The 14,675-nt window shown below is 42.1% G+C and overlaps 1 protein-coding gene across 8 annotated transcripts in view; it reads right to left on the bottom strand.

Annotated features, from left to right (window-relative positions):
* Positions 1-12,358, bottom strand: part of LOC148040543 (uncharacterized) — a 99,884-nt gene extending 87,526 nt beyond the window's left edge. For all 8 annotated transcript variants that reach the window (XR_015694956.1, XR_015694955.1, XM_087700678.1 and 5 more), the window contains exon 1: positions 11,979-12,358. Coding sequence is in view for 6 of the 8 variants with exons in the window: in XM_087700678.1 (XP_087556804.1) it covers positions 11,979-12,128 (150 nt within the window). In the remaining 2 variants the exon portion in view is untranslated. The remainder of the gene's footprint in view (positions 1-11,978) is intronic.
* Positions 12,359-14,675: the final 2,317 nt, after the last annotated feature.

The raw sequence follows: 14,675 nt of genomic DNA, 5'->3' as shown, positions 1-14,675 counted from the left end.
GTCAATTTTAGCGGGCTGTATTTAGGAAGTTGAATACTAGACTTAGCATGAGTATGGCGGAGCACCCGCAAACTGATAGGCAAACTGAAAGGGTTAACCAAATCCTTGAAGATATGCTCAAGGCATATGTAAGTAAAAGGAAAACTAATTGGGAAGAGTATCTACCGATAGCAAAGTTTGCATATAATAGTGCCAAGCACTCTTCCACTGGATATAGTCCATTTATGCTAATGTATGGGTTTCAGCCCAGAGCTCCTCATGCAGTAGGATTGCATAAGAAAAAGATTCAGGCAGCCAAGGATTTTTTGGAGGATATGAATAATATGTTAAAATTTGCTTAAGAAAATATTAAGAAAGCTCAAAATCGAGCTAGAGCTTATGCAGAATCTCACTGAAGAGACATCTCCTTTGAAGAAGGGAAATTGGTCTATCTTAAAGTGCCTGAACAAACTAAAACCATGAAAACGGGACGATGTCCAAAGCTTTCACCCAAGTATTGTGGTCCTTTCATAATACTTAAAAGGGTGGGAGAACAGGCTTACAAGCTCCAACTACTTGCTCGTAGTAAAACACATCTAGTTTTTCATATAAGTAAGCTAAGAAAGAAGCTGGGTGATATGGATAATCTAATCTTAAATGATAACATTGAGCAGCTATTAGATGACCAATCTAATCCACATGAACCAGAAAGAATATTAAATGTTCGTAACAGACAAACAAGGAATACTATTTATCAAGAATATCTGGTCAACTGGAAAGATTGTTCTGAAGAAAGTTCAACATGGGAGCGAGTAAGTACTTTAAGAAAAAGGTTTCCCAATTTACAGATGGACCTTCCAAGTATCGTTTTCGAGGACGAAACCGATTCTTAAGGGGAAGAAAATGTTACATTAATAAATGTAACTTATGGAGAGACAAGCACGAGGAATGACCATCCCGGGGCCTTCGGCATCCGAACGGGGTCAAGGGGAGCTAGAGAGTAAGTGAGTCTAAAGATAGTATGACTCACCTGAAGCTGACGGCTAGCAGTCGGATCAGGATGAGAAAGCCAACAGCCTTCTATGCGAGGTTGGGTAGTGAATCAAACAAGATCTCTCGTGCTGTTGGGATTGTCGACAAAAGAGGGGGCACTTAGCTGAATCTCCGATTAACACAGGCGATCACCTAACAACAACACTTGGGATCCATCTTCAGTGGACATCACTTTCCAACACTACATTGCTCTGCCCTTGGGCATTCTGTACACTCTTACATTCATTTACAGTATTCATTCACTTCAGAGTTTATTCTCTCTATGTTTGAGTTTTAAGTTTTTGCATTTTACGTTTTACATTTAGGGTTTGAGTTTTGCTTGTCTCTATCTGAATCTTTGTGTTTCCATCTTGGTCATACATATTGTGTTTCCTCACTGCAAAACCTAGCATATCTTCACACTCTTGTAGGTGATTCTTTGTCATTGACTAACCCTCCCCCATCCTCAATTCATCTTCTCCCTTACACGTTGCCTCTTAGCACCCCTTCGACCTTTGGCTCCTCCCCCTCCTACCTCTTCTCCCTCTACCCCAGCTTCCCTACCACATTTGACGATTGCGATTACTTCTTCGCCCAGTATTTCAACCCCTTCAACCTCCCCTCCGAAATCTTCTAGGGCTACTCAATCGTTAGAGGGAGAGCCTTCTTCAAATAAGGAGGATTTACCTTTCCTTGGTGAGGGGAAGTCACTTACAGAGAGAGGTACATTGAGTACTGGAGCCTACTCAATCTCCCTTACAGCAGGATAAGCCTATTTAGATTTCTCATTGGTACTAACAGTTCATGCAAGATTCAAGTGTTTCTCACTTTCATGCCTCTTCTACACGTCCAAATAGATCAACTCGCTTACAGGCCCAACGGAATAGTTCACTCTATGTAAACTATGCTCTTGTGTCACAAATTCTTCATGACAATAAGCCTACTATAGTTGAGAAGGTCCTTGCACAAGATATTTGGCATCAGGCCATGCAAGAGGAGCTCGATTCTATCGAGTGAAATCAAACTTGGAAGTTGATTCCACGTCCCCCAAAGCGAAATGTGATAGCTGTGAAGTGGGTCTATACAACCAAATACCTTGCAAATGGTTCCTTGGACAAGCACAAAGCTAGGCTTGTTGACCAAGGTTTTGCTCAAAGAGCAAGTTTGGACTATTTTGAGACTTTTGCACCTACGGCTTGGATATGTACTGTTCGGACTATCTTGGCTCTTGCAACCCACCAACACTAGCTTGTTTATTAGATGGATGCAAAGTCTTCTTAAATGGAGTCCTTGAGAAGGGGATTTAATCATTTATGTTTCACAACCTCCAAGTTTTCTTGTGTGCAAAGAAAGGAGGACCGTGTCTACAGATTGTGGAAGGGCCTCTATGGCCTAAAGCAAAATCCTAAAGCTTGATACTGAAGGATTAATCAATTCTTTCTAAAAAGTGGCTTCCATCGATCAACTCATGATCCCAACCCATACTTCAAGTTTGAGGGTGACATGTGTATTTTGCTCATCTTGTCTATGGATGATCTTATCATCACAGGAAGCTATACTCACGAGGTTGATTGGACTCGAGATTTTGAACAAGAATTTAACATGACAAATCTTGGGATCCTACACTTCAAATGGCACATGGCATCTTTATTTCCCAGCATAGGTATATTACCGAGCTTTTCTTGAGTTTGGTATGGTCAATTATCAGCCTATTTCCTGCCCCATGGACCCAAAGTCCAAGCTTTTGGTAGTCAAAGCTCTCCTTATAGATACCGCTTGCTACAAGCATCTTGTTGGCTCCCTCATCTAGCTTATTCACACTAAGCCAGATATTTCTTTTGTTGTGGCTTTGTTGTCTTCTTTCATAAAGACTCCCACTCGAGCATTGAAGAGTGGTCTTGCATGTTCTTTGTTATTTACACGAGACTTGATCCTACATGATCATGTATGGAGAGGGGGTTACTCTCTTTGGTTGAAGCGATACTGACTGGGCAAGTGATATCACTTGCTACAAGTATCTTGTTGGCTCCCTCATCTAGATTATTCACACTTACATGAATATTTTTTTTGTCGTGGCTTTATTGTCTTCTTTCATGTGAAGACACCATTCAACTGCATTGGAGAGCGGTCTTGCACATTCTTTGTTATTTACACAAGACTTAATCCTATGGGATCATGTATGGAGAGGGGATTACTCTCTTTGGTTGAAGTGATCCTGACTAGGCAAGTGATGTGGATCCGAGACCATTCACTATAGGTTATGCCATCTCCCCTAGATCACAAGCTCTCACATGTAGTAAAAAGCAGCCTATTGTGGCCCTTTCTTCTACAAAGGCAGAGTATCATGCATTGTGTTCTACAACTATGGAGGTGATTCGGCTTCTCTACATGTTGGTGGAGATTGGCTTTCCCCAACCTGGACCTGTGGAGCTGCATGTGGACAACCAAAGTGCTATTGCTTTGGTGAAGAACCCTGTGTTTCATGCTTGCATGAAGCACATAGAGGTTTAGTATCACTATGTTTGAGAGCAAATCGTGGATTTTGAGTTGGCGGTGGCCTACTGTCCAAAGGTGGACAATGCAGCGCAATTTCTACTTTCAACAGTCTGCCTCTACCTGCCTGACATTGTCATTGTCATCTTGGATTTTTTTGGGGCCTTCCCTATTTTTTCTGGCATTTCCTATAGTGCGACCAGCATTTAATGTCAGTCAGCTAGCTTTTTGGCACCTACTAGTTCATGGTTGGCCAGAGTTTGGGTTTCTTGGCTATTTATAGCCTAACCCCCCACTTGGCAAACACACACACTCTTCATTCTTCAATCTACCATTTGCAAGCGCACACTCCAACACTTCGACTGTCCGTGCTTGGTGCTACCATCGTCATCAATCTAATTCGGTGCCCTCACTGGTGCTGTGGGCTGCATGCAGGGACTAATCAGTCCATCCCCATTGTATCAACATCCTTGTTCAATCAATGCAATATTGTTCCTTTATCCTCTTCTTCCTCTCTTTCTCTCTCTTTGCTTCTCTCTATGTTTGTGTTTCTCTTCCGTTGTTGCATACTCTCACAAGGCTTTGAGAAGCCCGGGTACATTAATGTTGCTGAATTTTCAACAAGTTATTTGATTTTCTGAAAACTTGTTTGGCATTCGATTCCAAAAAAATATAGTCTTTCTGGAGAAATTCATGGAGTGGTTAATTTTGTGAGAGAGGACAGGATCAAAGCTCAGCACAGAAAACTAGTAGACTGTAGAGAGTGAAGCATGACACACAATGCAATAGACTGAACGAGTGTAAACTAAAAGTACAAGGTACAACCCTTAAACCTTAGGGTTGTAGGGGGGCGTTCACACCCAAACACAGTAAGTGCCCGTAAGTGTGTGTCATAAGCACATACGAAATAATACCATAAGTCTGGGAGAAAAAACCTCTCCTACCGAGAGTAAAAAGTGCCCCAGTGTCCTACTGATCACCGACACTCCTATGTGAGTGTAGGCGTAAGTGAGGCGTGAGTGAAATACCCAACAAACCCCCCTGGAGTGAAGAGTGATCAAGAGTACAAGGATCATCCGCCACCAAAGAAGATCAGATTTAAAGCATGGCGAAATGCTTCAAATTTTTCACGTGGAAGAGCTTTGGTGAAGATGTCTGCCACATTACTGGTGGTAGGACAATAGACAAGGCTGATATCACCTCCATGTAGCCTCTCTCTGACAAAGTGATAATGTATCTCAATATGTTTCGTACGTGCATGAAACACTTGGTTCCATGCCACTCCAATGGCACTCTGACTATCAGTGAACAAAGAAGTAGGCTCTGTAACAGATACATCTAGATCAGCAAGCAAGCGTCTAATCCATACGCATTCAACTATGGTAGTGAAAGCTGCCTTGTATTCAGCTTCACATGACGATGTAGCAACAGTGGATTGTTTCTTACTAAGCCAAGATATGCAAGACGAGCCAAGAAAGAAACAATTTCCACTAGTGGAGTGACGTGAATCATAATCACCAGCCCAATCAAGATCACTGTAAGCATGTAACTGCAGTGGTCCCCCCTTAGCATAAAGCAATTTAAGAGATCTTGTACCCTGCAAGTAACAGAAGACACGCTTAGCAGCTTGCCAATGTGACATGCGTGACTGATGCATATATCTACTCAGGGATGAGACTGCAAACTATATGTTTGGCCTAGTGTTGCATAAGTAAATAAGACATCCAACTGCTGGAGCATGTGTGTATATCAAACAAATCACTGTCATCATGTAATGACAGTTTAAGTCCAGGTTCCATTGGTGTACAAACTGGCTTGCAATCCTATAAGCCAAACTTCTCAAGAAGTTTACCAATGTATCCTGACTGTGATAACCCAATACCTCTAGCATCATGTATGAACTGAATGTCCAAGTAATAATGCAAAGACCGCAAGTTTGACATGTCAAATGTTTGCTACAAATTTTGTTTGAATGCTGAAATCTGCTCAGCATGTGTCCCTGTAAACAATGCTGAAATCTGCTCAACATGTGTCCCTGTAAGCAAGAGATCATCAACATAAAGACAAATGATCACCATGGATCCCCCCTCTTTACATACGTAAAGAGTAGACTCAGATGAGCTGTTTATGAACCCTTGGCTAAGCAAGAAAGCATCTATCTTTGCATACCAAGCTCTAGGAGCTTGTTTCAAACCATACAAAGCTTTTTTCAGCTTGCACACCAAGTGTTCCAAGCCCTCAACTGCAAAACCAATGGACTGCTATACATATACTTTCTCATGAAATTCCCCATGTAAAAATGTGGTTTTAATATCCAACTGATGCACAATCCATCCATAATGAGCCAAAGCAACCATAGACCTGATGGTCGTCATACGGGAAGTAGGAGCAAAAGTCTCCTCATAGTCAATGCCTTTTTTTTGTGCATAGCCTTTAGCTACAAGCCTTGCCTTGTATTTGTCAATGGATCCATCTGCATTCCATTTCAGCTTGTAGACCCATTTTGCCCCAATGGCTTTCTTCCCAAATGGCAAAGACACCAAATCCCATGTTTGATTCTTAGTGATAGAATCCAATTCAACTTTCATTGTTGCCATCCAATGCACACTCTGTTGTGCATTTTCAAAACATTCAAGCTCCTCTTCATCAAGGATGCTTGCTGCCATAACAAACTCCATGGTATGTCCAGTATCATGCATACGAGCTTGCCTTCTAGTACAACCAGTCATGGGTGCATCCAGATGACTATCTTTCATAGTCTGTAACTACCATCTAAGCATTTGTCTTGCCGCCTGACTGTGCATAAGCTCTTGCTGAATTTCAGTTTCAGCACTTTGCTGAATATTCAGATCAGCCAATGGCTGATTTTCTGCATTTTCCAAAGGAGTAGCTGGCTGAACATTGAGTTCACTTGCTGAAACTCCAGCTGAATCACCAAATGTAATGGGCAGCAGCCCTTCAAATACATCACGGGTAGCCTGATATGTGTCTAAACCAGTCAGGGACAATTCTAATTTTTCATCAAATAGTACATCCCTACTGACAAACACCTTTTTAGAAACACGATCATAGAGTCTATAGCCTTTGCTCTCACTGCTATATCCCATAAAAATGCATTTAACAACCTTGTTATCCAACTTTTTCCTGAGTACCTTTGGAATATGTGCATATGCAAGGCACCCAAAGGTACGAAAGTGTCCAACAGAAGGTTTCCAGCTGTTTCAAGCCTCAAAAGGTGTAATTTTCTTCAAAGCTTTGGTGGGGCATCTATTCAAAACATGGCAAGCACACATGACGGCTTCCATCCAAAAACTGTGAGACAATCACTTTGCCTTCAACATGCATCTGGCCATCTCCATGAGTGACCGAATCTTTCTCTTTGCAACCCCATTCTGCAATGGAGTGTAAGCAGTAGTGTACTGATGGACAATGCCCTTCTGCTTCAAAAAGGAATTCAACATAGAGGACATGTATTCCCCCCCTCGGTCCGAACGGAGGGTCTTAATTTTACAACCAGACTGGTTTTCAACTAGTGCAATAAAAGCCAAGAATGCATCATACACTTCTAATTTTTTGACCAAAGAGTAGACCCAGCAAAATCGAGTAAAGTCATCAATAAAAGTCACAAAATAGTAACATCCTCCCAGTGACTTTGTCTACATAGGTCCACATACATCCGAATGCACTAACTACAACCTGGTTGTTACTCTAAAAGCAACATCACGGGAAAATGAAAAACGATGCATTTTTCCCAAAATACATCCTTCGCACAAGTGCTCAGGAGGTCTCTCCAATAGAGGTAATCCATCTAACATCTGCATACGTTGTAAGAGCATCAAGCTGCCAAAGTTCACATACCCCATCCTAGCATGCCATAACTCTATCTATATCATAGCAGGAGTAAGAGTGGATGTCAAATACGTTGACTGATCGACTGAAAGAGCATCCAACTCGTATAACCCATGACATAAAGTGCCTGCCAAGAGCAAAGTCGTGTTCTTTGTCTCTCACCATGCATCTGTCATCATCAAATGTGACCTGCAATCCACAATGTACCAAAGAAGAGATAGAGAGCAAATTCTTCTTTATGCCTGGCACAAATAAAGCATCCTGTAGGTGGAGAATAGAGTCATCAATGGTTGTGAGCACAATCTCCTCAATACCTCTAACACGGTATAATGCATTGTTGGCACACTGTACAGACTTGCCAACTGGAGCTGCATGAACAGATACAAATAAATCTCTGCGAGATGTAATATGCCTAGAAGCACTACTGTCAAAAAACCAAGTGTCTGCATCCTCAGTAGAGCTGAATGCTCGATCTGCCCAAGAGGTGTCATGTGTAAAAACAATAGTCCCTATCTGCAACAAAGGACGTGGACTCAGTAGCAATGGAAGGAGCATCAAAAACAGACATTCCTGACTCCTTTTTCTTCTTTTTGGCAATGCACTTTCTGCACTCAGCAATGTAGTGGCCTGGCTTCTTGCAATAATGGCATTTGCCCTTTTTGGCTTGCGTGCCTCCTTGTTTTTTGTTTGCCTGTGATGTGCCAGAAGTCCCAGAACTCTGCGAAGCATTCTCACTTGGCTGCCTTTGCCCTTCTGTCTAGCCATAAAAGCCTGCTCAGAGGCTATAGCACCCACACCACTATTTCTCCGTGTTTGCTCCTCCTCTAGAAGCAAACTGACTAATTGAAGAAAAGTGATTGGCTATGCGGCAATCCTCATGATGAGGTTTAAGACCGTATGAAAAGCCAAGTACAGAGGAGGTAATGAATTCAAAGTGGTAGATATCATCTGTGCATCCGAATTATACTCATCAACATTCATGAGTTGCTCTCGCAAGTCCTAAATTTTGTTCAAGTGATCCTGAAAAGAATCATCTTCATCCATTTTCAATGTCTCTAGCTCTTTCTTTAAGAAAGAGATACGAGTTTCATTCTTGCCTGCAAACATCTGCTCCAAAGTTAGCCAAGCTTGTCGTGAAGAAGTTGCTGAACAAATATGGGGAATGATTGATCGTTGAACTACCAATGCAATCAGCGACGACAAAGCCTGTGCATCCCATGTATCCCATGCTTTTTGAGCTACTGTTCTTTGGGGAAGTGGCTGAAGTGCAGAAGGCTGAGGTGCCCGTGGTGCACATCCTCCTGGAGGAGGAATAGCTGGAGCCACAACTCCAAGTCGAGCTTCTTTTCCACTGACATAATCCCAAAGATTTTTTGCCACAAGTACATTCTTCATCATGAAGGACCAAAGTGAATAGTTATTTCCATCCAATCTATCCTCCTTGGATACATAGGTAAAAACATTTCCTCCCTAATTTGCCATGATTTTCAATTACCAAAAAATGTAAAAGAGCAATGTCGAAGCAGGACTACACTGGAAATCTAAAAATTTCCAAAAATTGCAGGAAATAACTTTCTGCAATTAGTGTACAGAGGTGCACTCTGTCAAAACTGTCTATTATACATGCAGTCCAATGTGCAATCAGTGTTCAGCATCACTATACCAGCAAAATCCCCAAAATTTCTTGCCTCGGGTTTGTCAAAACAGTCTGTCAGTGACTGTATCTGCAGTGCATATGCCAATGTTCCCAGAAAACATAAAAGCCCCTAAAAAAATTTATGAATGTGTCCAGAAATTGCAGTTAATGTGTCCCAAACATGTTTCCTGAATTCTGTGTGTGTGGCATGAAAACCCCTGCTTCCAGAAATTGCAGATGGAATTTAAAAAAAAATTAAAAAACGTATACCACAAAAATCACATGTTGTCGGGTGGCAGATGTCAAGCGGGCTGACTTGTGCTTCAAACGACTGTGTTAGGCAAGTGATGTGGGGACCGTCGGGCGAGCTAACGTCGGAGGCTGGAGCTGGTGGCGCTTCAGACGGGGGCTATCGCGTTCCTCACAGCACAGTCGGCAAGTCAAGCGAGTGGCGAGCTGCGGGTCAGAGACTGCGGGAGGGCACAGACGGCTGCAGGCGAGCATGACGACTGGTGACAAACATTTGGCGGGTTCATGCAGTAGCAGGTGGGCGACATGGCTGCTGCAGACTGACGTGGCAAAGGGAGTGTCACAGCAGGACTGGTGGCGAGGCACTTCAAGTGACAGGTAAGATGGCTAGAGGGTAGGCGGAGCAATGGCGTTGGGCGGCGAGAAGCTCCCAGGCAGACTGGCGAGCTGCAAGACGGTGGCGCAATTGTGCTTCCTAGCAAGCAATGTTGTACCTGAGTACAGCTGAGTTGAGCAGAGTAGAGCCAATGCTCTAATACCAAATGTAAGAGATGATAGAATCGAAGCTCAGCATAGAAAACCAGTAGACAGTAGAGAGTGAAGCACGACACACAATGCAATAGACTGAAAGAGTGTAAACTGAAAGTACAAGGTACAACTCTTAAACCTTAGGGTTGTAGGGGGGTGTTCACACCCGAACACAGTAAGTGCCCATAAGTGTGTGTCATAAGCACATACGAAACAATACCATAAGTCTAGGGGAAAAACCTCTCCTACCGAGAGTAAAAAGTGTCCTAGTGTCCTACTGATCACCGACACTCCTATGTGAGCATAGGCGTAAGTGAGGCGTGAGTGAAATACCCAACAAATTTACCTTTGCAAAATTGGGTACAAACTTCAATGAAAAGTTAACCATGCCTAAAGAGTTTTGAAGTTTTTTCTGAGTCTGTGATACAGGAAAAGCATTAATGATAGCTTCTTTGAAAGGGTCTACTCCCATATCTGACTCTGAAATTAATGAAACCAAAGAACTTTAACTGAGTTGTGCCCCACTTGCATTTGTGTAGTTGGGAGTTTGTAAGTCATAGTTTTCTATTCAATGTAGTGCTTCGTGCAGCATGGTCAGATGTTCCCATGTTCAGGTATGTATTAGAATGTCATCAAGGTAGGCTACAAAAACCTTTTGTCCATCTTTAAAAGCTTTGATTGTTGTCCTTTGGAAGTGTTGCCTGCATCGGACAATCCAAATGGCATACCTGTGAACCAATACAGCCCTATTGGAGTTCTGAATGCTATTTTGCATGCGTCCTTGGGATGCAGTGGTATCTGCCCAAAGCTGGTTGCCAAATCTAGTGAAGCATAGTACTTGGGACTGGCCCAACTGGTCCAGTTAGTAAATTCTCACAAAGGATGGTTTGCTTTGTAAACTATCACCATTCCTGGATATCAAGGCGGGTATTTGTAGAGCCTGCAGTGCAGAAAGAAGCTCTGACATGGAAAGTATGTTGTAGAAGACTCAGTCTTGTCTTCCAGGAAGGAACCTGGTCATCTAATCCACCGCTTCTGATTTGTGGTATTACCAGGAAGACAAATTCGGTGTTCTGGTGACCACATGTGAAGATTCACAGTCTTCTGCTCATCACATGTGAAGGTTTGTGAGTCTCTTGGTAGTCTAGCCATATTGCCTATGTGATGGCCTTTAGTTTCCTCATAGGATCAAAAATTGATGCTCGTGGATTACATGTGCATGTACTCTCCATAGGTTTTGAAATTGAGACTCTTAAATTAACATCTAGCACATTTGTAGAAGTCCTTCTATAGCAGGGTGTGCTGCTCCTAGTCTTGTAAGTAGCCATTGAATTGAGCTGGCCTAATCTTTCTAGTGAAAATCCTTATAACTGCCTTAGTTTTCAAGCAATGACAGTCTGCCAAGCTGCACACAATCAAATATGGGCAAATCAAACCATAAGATCAATCAGAGGATAAGCCTACCAAAAATATCACGAGTGACAAACCATAGCAATGCAGTTACTGACCACCAAGGCTTTCTGCTTGTGCCTAACAAACGAACTGTTTTAAAAAAGAATCAAGCTGCTCAACCTAGTTGTGCATGGAGCAATAGAAGAGACGTGCCCCACTCTGACCATAGCATATTTCCCGGATTGCAAAAATCGTCTACCCTGCTCGGCCATAATTTGCATGACAGTGCTGAAACATGAATGGCTATCTCTGTCAGCACTTTAGTTTAATCCTCAATCAACCTTTTAAGCAGTTTTACTTCATCCAACCTCCAACAACCTTATCAATGTATTTAACTACAGTACATATGTTCTTGTTATGCTGACCATAGATAGCTATATCACAAAGCAGCACTAAAAATCCACTGTGCATGATGAAGGAATATAAAGAGCACACAACATGTGCCTAATCCTTTTCTTCATCAGCAAGATGGATCCCACCTTTTTTTCATCCCATGAGGTTAATGCAACATTGTATTAAAGACTGAGAGACATAATACTCCCGACTAAAAAAATGCCTGGGCGTGCCTATCGTCCAATAGGCTGAATTACAGACAGAGAAAATCATTTCCTTTGGGATGCAAAGATGGGAAAACCAATAAGAGTTATTAAACTTCCTCAATTGTACGAGAGGAAGAAAAGAGCAGAAAATTTACTTTGCTACTGGAAAATGGTACCTTATTTTCAGGCAACAGACGAAAGAACCGAGGCAGAGCACTCACTTCTCCATGGAGGTATTGCCTGGTGGCAGGTGCGGGCTTTGCGCCAGGGATGTCATCTGTGGTGAGGCAATAAGTCATCCCCAGAGGCGGCAACATGCGGAATTCATCACCATCGCTCGCGAATGGAGCCCAGTCTACTGGCTCTGTCATGATGAAAGCTCAAGGGGTCTCCAGTTCCAGCAATTGTTGCAGGAGAACAAGCGTTCTCTGCCCTGCTCCCGGGGCAGCTCAAGGCTCATAGCGCACATGTCCGGGCATCCTTTTTGGTAGCCTAGAGGACATGCTGATCTCTCTCTCTCTCTCTCTCTCTCTCTCTCCACACAGTGATATCAGAGGTTCTCGAGTGATGACGATCAGGCGCACGCGCACAGCGAGAGAGAGATAGGGAGAGGGAGAGGGAGAGGGAGAGAATGGAAGGGTTTTTTCTTTTTCTTTTCCTCGCTTTTTTTTAAAATTTAGTGGGGCCTTTTTTTTGCGTGCGAGATGCGGGGAGAAGTGACGGTGTCGAGTCCATCGCTTGAGCCTTGCATTCGAAAAGTCGTTTCAGCTGAATGTTCGTTAAAGAATCATCTTTATTACGATATTGATTGATTGATTCATAGAAAGCATTATAAAACTAACAATATAAAAACATTCTTTTAAAAATATAATAACAAGGTGATGTAGGAATAACAGCCCATGCCAATGGGGTAGTGATCGAGTGTGGGTAGAATATTATGAGTATATGAGTTCAATCCCTTGGTTGTGGCATCACCAATCTATTTACATCCAAGAACAAAAGCCCATGTCACTGTGTTAGAGAGTTGTCGTATGCTAGTTTTCCTTCTCTTGTGTGAATTTTGAAAGATGATAAGGAAAACAAATCAAGCCCTTACAAAATAGGAAGAACCCCAAAAAGATTAAAAAACTTAGTGTTGGTTAAGTAGGGGTAATTTATCCTCAAGAATGGGCTAAATCCCCTCAACTATTATTATAGCATGCCCTTACGAACAATAATAATAAAGGCTAAGTTCAAAGGCTTCATGAAAATGAAAGTAGTGAGCAAAATTTCAATGAACCCACCAGAAAATTGTAATCGCACGAGTCAAGATAGTAACAATAATTTGTCTTGCTTCTTTATTGGATTTTCCTATTGTCAATACAAGAAAAGATGATAATGGAATAAAGTCGGCGTTAACAATTTGATGTTATGTTAAGAGATATCAACCTTATTTATTATGATCACTAGCATTTATTATCACTTGATGGCATGGCTTCCTAACCCATGAATGCAAAGTAGCATGGATGGAAAGTGCCTCCCCGATTACACATGAGTGTGTGCAAGAAGCGAGCTTTTTTAGGCAACCTCCAATTCTTATTCCACATAGTCCACTTATTCCTCCTTTTCTCTTGGGCATATATCAAGCACCAATGTTACTCCTCCACTGCCTCCACCACCATCACTACCACCACCATCTCCATCACCACCACCACATCTTACTCGCCCTCCTCACATCAGTACCACAACCAACGATTCCACCAACACTTGGTCTCTTCCTCCGATCTCTTTCTTCCCCCATGTTAATTACATCGAGTACCAATTCTACTCTCTCTCTCTCTCTCTCTCTCTCTCTCTCTCTCTCTCTCTCTCTCTCTCTCTCTCACATTGGGGACCCATGGCATGCATGTCCCTCTCCTCTCCCTCAACAGCATTTTCTCTCTCACTCTTTCTCTTTTTCACCCCAAACTCTCTCTCTCTCTCTCTCTCTCTCTCTCTCTCTCTCTCTCTCTCTCTCTCTCTCATTGGGGACCCATGGCATGCATGTCCCTCTCCTCTCCCTCAACAGCATTTTCTCTCTCACTCTTTCTCTTTTTCACCCCAAACTCTCTCTCTCTCTCTCTCTCTCTCTCTCTCTCTCTCTCTCTCTCTCTCTCTCTCTCTCTCTCTCTCTCTCTCTCTCTCTCTCTCTCTCTCTCTCTCTCTCTCTCTCTCTCTCTCTCTCTCTCTCTCTCTCTCTCTCTCTCTCTCTCATTTGATTAGACTTACGTATAGATTAAAGTTATGCATCCGTTTATAATATCCCTTATAATTTTCCAAGGGTTTAGGACTGGAAAGAGATCCACTATTTTCAAATTTTTTTAATAGTTAATATTTGGACAATAATATTATCACATTGTTACTCATCCAACTGTACACATATACATTCACATTTCCCTCATCTCTCAAATCTTTGCGTGTTTTGCAATTACATTCTAATGTAGTACTTCAATTGTGCACACATAAGCAAAACCACAACACAAATAGTTTCACTTACACATTCCTATCTCTCTTTCTCTTGCTCTCTCATACTCATTTGATTAGGCTTACAATAACCCTTGCAATTGCTTCATAGTCTCTGTAAAATAGTTTCACTTACACATCCCTCTCCCTCTTTCTCTTGCTCTCTCATACTCATTTGATTAGGCTTACAATAACCCTTGCGATTGCTTCATAGTCTCTATAAAATGCAGCTTTGCACTGCCTTGTTACATGTTTCAGTTATTCCTTGCAAGACTATACCATTCAACACTCAAATAATTTGATGCACTAGTACATTTTGCATTGTACTACATGAGCTTACTATGAAAAGATATGAGATCTATTGTTTTCAAATTGTTTTAATATTTAATATTTGGACAATAATATCACATTGTTACTCATTCAATTGTGCACACACA

This window comes from Lygodium microphyllum, chromosome 2 (assembly GCF_053477565.2).
Source record: "Lygodium microphyllum isolate KBCC chromosome 2, Lygodium_microphyllum_v1.1.10, whole genome shotgun sequence".
Classification (NCBI taxonomy): Eukaryota; Viridiplantae; Streptophyta; class Polypodiopsida; order Schizaeales; family Lygodiaceae; genus Lygodium; species Lygodium microphyllum.
Note: the sequence above shows the minus strand (reverse complement) of the source record. Positions and strands in the feature narration are given on the sequence as shown.